General features: G+C 34.9%; 1 protein-coding gene across 1 annotated transcript in view; it reads left to right on the top strand.

Annotated features, from left to right (window-relative positions):
* COL12A1 (collagen type XII alpha 1 chain) overlaps positions 1-6,283 on the top strand; it is a 121,833-nt gene that overhangs the window by 91,216 nt on the left and 24,334 nt on the right. The window contains exons 45-47 of the mRNA XM_029284440.1: positions 508-650; positions 1,952-2,061; positions 5,083-5,232. Coding sequence (XP_029140273.1) covers positions 508-650; positions 1,952-2,061; positions 5,083-5,232 — 403 coding nt within the window. The remainder of the gene's footprint in view (positions 1-507; positions 651-1,951; positions 2,062-5,082; positions 5,233-6,283) is intronic.

Raw genomic sequence — 6,283 nt, 5'->3', positions numbered from 1 at the left:
GCTGGCCACTTCCAGCCGATGGTGCATTTCTTCATTACTCACAAAAGGTGACACCTCCCCAGCGCGTGCCCAGGGGGCGGGGCCAACATGGCAGGGGCCGGTCCCTTGCTGTTTCCAGACGGCCTTGTGGAGCTAAGACTGAATGCGTTTCAGCATAGATGGCCACCACAAAATTGTACATTGGCTCCCGGGCAGCCTGAGCCGAGGCCAAGGCAGCAGGGGCCGTTCCCTCACTGTTTCCAGGATGGCTTCGTGGGCCACATGAAACTATGTTGCGAGCCGCATCTGGCCCCCGGTCCTTGTGTTTGACATGTCTGTTTTAGACTGATGAGTGATCAAGCAAGAATCTTGAGTGCTGTCTAATAAACAACACACTGAAATTCACACAATATTATTAACCATGACTAAGATTAAATGTTATTTATTTATTAAATTTATATGCCGCCTATTTCAACTATTTAATCATGTATTTTTTAGTGAGGGATATATTTCTGCTTTCTTTAATAGGGATATTCATCCGGATGGATTATCAAAGGCTTACACGATAATATTTTTATTCCGTCTTCTCTCAGAAACCTCTAATGAACCATTTGCAATTTGGCAGATAACAGACAGAAATTACAGACCACAAGTTGGAGTTGTTCTTGACCGTAAGGCCCCCCTCTCCCCATGAACTATGGACTGAATGTATGAATAGAATGGACAGAAGTTGTTTTACTTTGGGAATATTTCAAAATATTTCTACATAGTAAAATAGTAAAATTTTACTCTGACAGACATAGTTTATTCAGTATCAGAAATCAGTTGAACAGAATATTGCTAGGCAGATTGCAACTACGGTAATTTGCCATCGACATGCAAGATGTATAATGTTTAGGTGGGTTGCGAGTTGCCAAGCTGCAGTTATTTAATGCAATTTTTATATGAAACAATTCAGCCAATGCTTTGATCTGAACTTAAAAGGTGTACCTTTTTTTTTAGAGAATTAGGAAGCAACAAATTAATTTAGAGAAAGAACTTCCAGTAACTTTACCTGAACTCTTAAATAATTTTTTGCAAAATTGGGGAAGAAAAAGGTTTTGTTTATCTAAGTGTTATCTCAGGCTCTCCTTTGTGAGACCATCTAAAGATTGGTAACCTGCCGGCAGTAGCAGTAAAGTTTGTCAGCATTTGTGAACTTATCAGTAGACACAAAGTATTGCTTTAGTTGATACTATTCTACTTATATGTTAAAAAGAATAAATATACTAAGAAGTTCCACTTTCATATTTATATTGGAGAAGCCTTCCTTCAGGTTGCCATAAGTTGTGATTCTTCCCCATGGCATGCAGGTTCTGACTCAATAATTGGCAAGTTGAAAATTGCTAGATGTTTCCTCTCGTGTTCTCTCCTGTTTCAGCCATAGACACTTCATGTTGCATTAAGCATCTCAATTCATTGTTTCATTTCAAAGCAACACTTTGGATTACCAGAATTAATTGATTGAATGATTTACGCTCTGACATGGAACTCTATTTGTAGGGAATATAACACCCAAAATTATTAAGTGATTCAACGGCTTAGAATTTTTTGTTTACAAAAAACCTTGACTTTAACCTTGTAGCCTTTTATATTGTAAAATAAATACTAATAATCTTATGTTACAAGCAAGCTTCATAATGTTGTAACAGCCGTTCTGTGTATTTCTATTATTTATATAGCAATCCTAATTAAGGTATTGGTGAAAGGGAATCTCCCTGAATAGTCTTATGAATCAGGTTTGGAAATGGGTGTGGATAAATTAAGGAGCTGCATTGAGCTACCATGAAAAGGTGCAGCTGCTTTAAAAATTAGAGACAAGGGCTACATTTCTGTATCTTGTGATCTGAATTACCTTTTGGAATTAATCTGATACATTAGATAGTCCTATAATGTGCTATCCGTATCTTTAATATTATGTATTTCTCCCTAGCTTCCAGCAAAGTGCTATCATTCTTTAACAAAGACACAAGAGGAGAAATTCAGACTGTAGCATTTGAAGGTGATGAAATAAAGAAACTCTTTTACGGAAGTTTCCACAAGGTAAAATCATCCAGACATCTAGTAATACTTATCCTTTCAATAATACTTTCGTATATTTTGGAGAGACCACCACCTATCTACATCTCTCTATTTTTACTAAATATTTATGAAAATTTCGTTTATTGTAAAAGTTTATTAACCAAACTTACGTATGACTTTTTACGAGTTCAAATGAGACTTTGTTTACGGTTGTAAAAATAGTAACCGAAAGCTTACATAGATCAGCATCCTTAACTCAGTTTTCATATATTCTGATTATTATTAGCATAACTCAGCACATTGTCTTAATTTGTTGTTTGACCAGTTATGTGTTTCTCCAATTGACCCATTGGACAATGTGCAGCAAAAACTAAAATATACCTAATATACATATTGCGGTGAAAATAGTCAGTGATAAGCAGGTTTTATCCATATGTGAGTGTGACCATTCCTGTCCCATGTACATATGGAGCTTATGCATTTGTATTTATATTTTTTGAAGGCAAGTACAGAGCTATCTCTGAAAGGAAGTAAATGTGAAAATTGTTATGGGAGAAAGAGCATTGTGTACCAGGAGGACAGCTCTGTTTGAAGCAGAGTGGAAGAAGCAGACAATCATAGATGTTTCTCTAAGGATTTGTTTATCACAATTCTACAGATGGATGAATTCTACCGGAATATTTTGCCAGAGTATAATGTGGTGTTAATTCAGTGCATTGCATTTCCATTCACTGAAAAATAGCTAACTTGGCTTTTTGTGAAATATTTGCTTTGGCATACTATTTTGGGTTTTGGCTACAATGAAAGTCTTAGGGAAGATGTTGGCCTAGTTAACATCTTGTCAAGGAACTCTTATAGAAACAGATGTTTTATGTTTGTTGACTTGCCGTTAATGGGCCAAATATACATGGCAAGAATCTTCTGTGAAGTCGTCCTTGCCATTTTTTTAATGGAAGACTAGTAAAAGAAGGATCTGATTAACCTAGGAAACAAGATAACAATTTACTAAAAGGAAAGTTTTAAAGTGTCTTGATACTTTTCTTTTTGCCTTATTCTTTCAAAAGGAAAAGGGAAAAAACTGACAGAAGACTATTTTTTAATCTAGATGCTATTTTCATTCCTGCCAAATCTGCTCTGTCCCACGGCTGTTCTCAGCTGTCTAGTATGTTAGGTGTATTCTTTTTTATCTTAGATAATTGACCTTGTGTACTACCAGAGAAGTTGAGAATAAATGAACTGAGTTGAGTTCCAGATCTGCAGCAATGGACCCATCCTGGTTTCATTGTTATTGTTTGTTGTTAGGAGTTTGTGGTTCATGCATAGGAATCAGCATTAACTTTAGAAAACTTTCTCCAGTCTCTGTCATAATTTTCATTTATTTTCTTCTATTTACTATTTGATGGCAGTATTTTTACAGGATAACAAACTAATCCACAACCCAATTTTTAAAAGGCCCAGTTATATGCTAGTGTGTGTGTGTGTGTGTGTGTGTGTGTGTGTGTATTTAGCAAATCTTAAGCTAAAAAAACCCCATCTCCTTCATTTCATCTGCTCTGTTCAGTTCAGTCTGAAGTTGTTCAGCAGTTAACCATTAGCCTATAGTTGAAGATGCTGTTAATGTTTTATTACACCATAATAAATTGAGAGTTTTAAGAGAGATTATAGTCTATACAGCAGTAAGAACAGATACAAACACACAAGACACATAGACACAGAAGACACAATCACACACAATAGTTAATGGGCAGATTAAAATTCTTATAGTATTTTAATGCATGATGTGATTTCAGGTTGTGATTTTAGTCATACTTATTAATTAAAGTTATTTCTGAATAAATAATACATATTGAATTGTTTTATCCGAAATCACTGAAAAAACATTTTTTAAAATTTAGTTATGTGCTTTCCTGCTGATCCAATTCTATTATTATAACAAGTAAGGTGTACCTTGAGTTTAAAGCTGTATGATTATAAATAAACTAATAAAGATGTATGAATTACAGATTTGGATGTGAAAATGGTAAAATGACACTTGATGAGTTTTTAATCAATTGGAAAGAGATATTTCTTAAACTTCTGTTTGGAAACTGAACATCAGTGTGAAATGGTTTTCCATTTCTTACGTAGTTATAATTCAAAAGTATTTTTCACCATTTGATGGGTCTCATAGCATTTGTTCTATATAGATTCCAAGGAAAGACTATTTTTTACCCTAATAAGGCCTCTCTACCAGATGTTCTTCAGTTCCAAAATGTATTAGATATACTGTATGAAGACTGTTGTGGTTACAAAGCTTGCAAAAATATAGTGGGAATAATTTGGATATTTTCATTCATACTAATATATATTCTATATAATTGAAATCAGTCAATATTCTAGCTGTGCATTTGAAAAGGGATGTCTGACAGAATGATGGTATTTAATAATAGGAAAGTTTCTCCAAAATGTGTAATGAGTAAAAATATTATATTACATTTTTAGTCTAGTGTTACAAAAAAAAATATGGAAAATGTCATTTCCACTCCATTTTATTTCTGCTGCTCAGTTTCTATGAATAGGAGAGGTTTGGAAGGATTATTTTTGAAAACTACTGGTTATGGAAAAATAAACTTTTGGAACAAGCAACGGCTGCAACAACAAAAAGCTTCCTGTAGTCTTTATGTCTTTATCACTAGTTGGTGTTATACTGTATTTATATGGTTCTTGGTGGCATTGGTTCATAGCATATGTTTGTATAGATTATCACACCTTCATCCAGACCTATTCCAAAGCTAAGTGCAGACAAAAGTTGTCAAGTCACTGCTTCTTTATTGTCTGGAATACAATGAAGTACATATAGTGGAGCTGCCACTTTCATTGAAAAGGACACTTTTACACATAGATACACTATAGAAAACCTGAATATTTGTGCCTCTTTGCCTTCAAGATTTTGGCCAATTTCTATATACATTGAATTATGGTTTGAACTAAAAGGTTTACTTCTAAAGCCATGAAGAATTAACCGGATTTTTGTTATGCTTCTTCTGAATAATTTTCCTCTAGGTTCATCTTGTTATAACATCCACAAGTGCTAAGATTTATGTTGACTGTGTTGAAATTATGGAAAAGCCTATTAAGGAAGCCGGAAATATCACAACTGATGGCTATGAAATCCTTGGTAAATTACAGAAAGGTGATAAGAAAACAGCACCAGTAAGTGGTAAACTTTTCTAAATTAAATTTTAAAATCTTTATTAAAGACATCACAACATGTCTTTATCACAACCGTTGTCTCATCCAAGTCACAGGCAGTAAGCCTGTTAGGAGAGGAGATGAAGTTACTTTTCACTCTCTTGTTCAGAATCTCTTCCTCACACACAACTTGCCACATCAGCACTTCCTGATCAAACCCTGATATGATCGTTGATTAAAAAGATTTCTCCCCTGCCCTCCCATCATTTCATATAAAGGCTTTATCCAGCAGCCATTGCAACTTTGCCAATGTTGATGTCCTTAAAATGGATACTGATACACCCCCTGCTTGAAGGGCTGGCTAACTAACCCAACTATTCCGGCTGTCACCAGCCTCCAAACTTCTGTTTTTAGAGAAAGTTGTTAAAAAATGAGGAGCTGCCAGCTAAGAGATTCTAGAAAATATGGATTATCTTGATCTTTTTCAGACAGAGTTCAGGTTAATATATGGGAGAGAAACCACACTGGTCACTTAGATAAAGGAGTGTGACTCTCCCTTTGTAGGATTTTTCAGTGACTTTCCAAACCATCAGTCATGATCCCCAACCCAGGTGGGAACAAATATAGAAGTGAGAATTCTCTGCCAGAGCTCTCCTTTTACGGAATTTCTTGCCATCCAAAATAAGATCTAGCTCCTGATATTCAAGATACCCTCTACTCACTCCTTAGTCCCCAATATTCTTGTTTTTAACTAAGAGGAGTGAAGACTAAGTAAACATATAGCTGAGCTGGAGGTTATTATGATACTGATGATTATGAGTGTTATTATTATTATATAAATATTTTTATAAAGCTGATATATTTGTTTTTCTTTATCCGGTCTGCTGCTTAAAGCCAATTAAAGCAGGACACGAGCATTTTAAATAAATGCATGAATAACTGTTTTGAGTTTCAGAGTTCCATATTATCCAAAGGCTGCAGCTCTAAAAATTTGATAGAAAACTTCTCAGTTGTCTGAGTTCAGATAGAGTGTATATAGATTGTATGCAGACTGTTGGCTTCCATCAAAATT

This window comes from Protobothrops mucrosquamatus, unplaced genomic scaffold, assembly GCF_001527695.2.
Source record: "Protobothrops mucrosquamatus isolate PMUCROS unplaced genomic scaffold, P.Mucros_1.0 scaffold594, whole genome shotgun sequence".
NCBI classification, from domain to species: domain Eukaryota; kingdom Metazoa; phylum Chordata; class Lepidosauria; order Squamata; family Viperidae; genus Protobothrops; species Protobothrops mucrosquamatus.
Note: the sequence above shows the minus strand (reverse complement) of the source record. Positions and strands in the feature narration are given on the sequence as shown.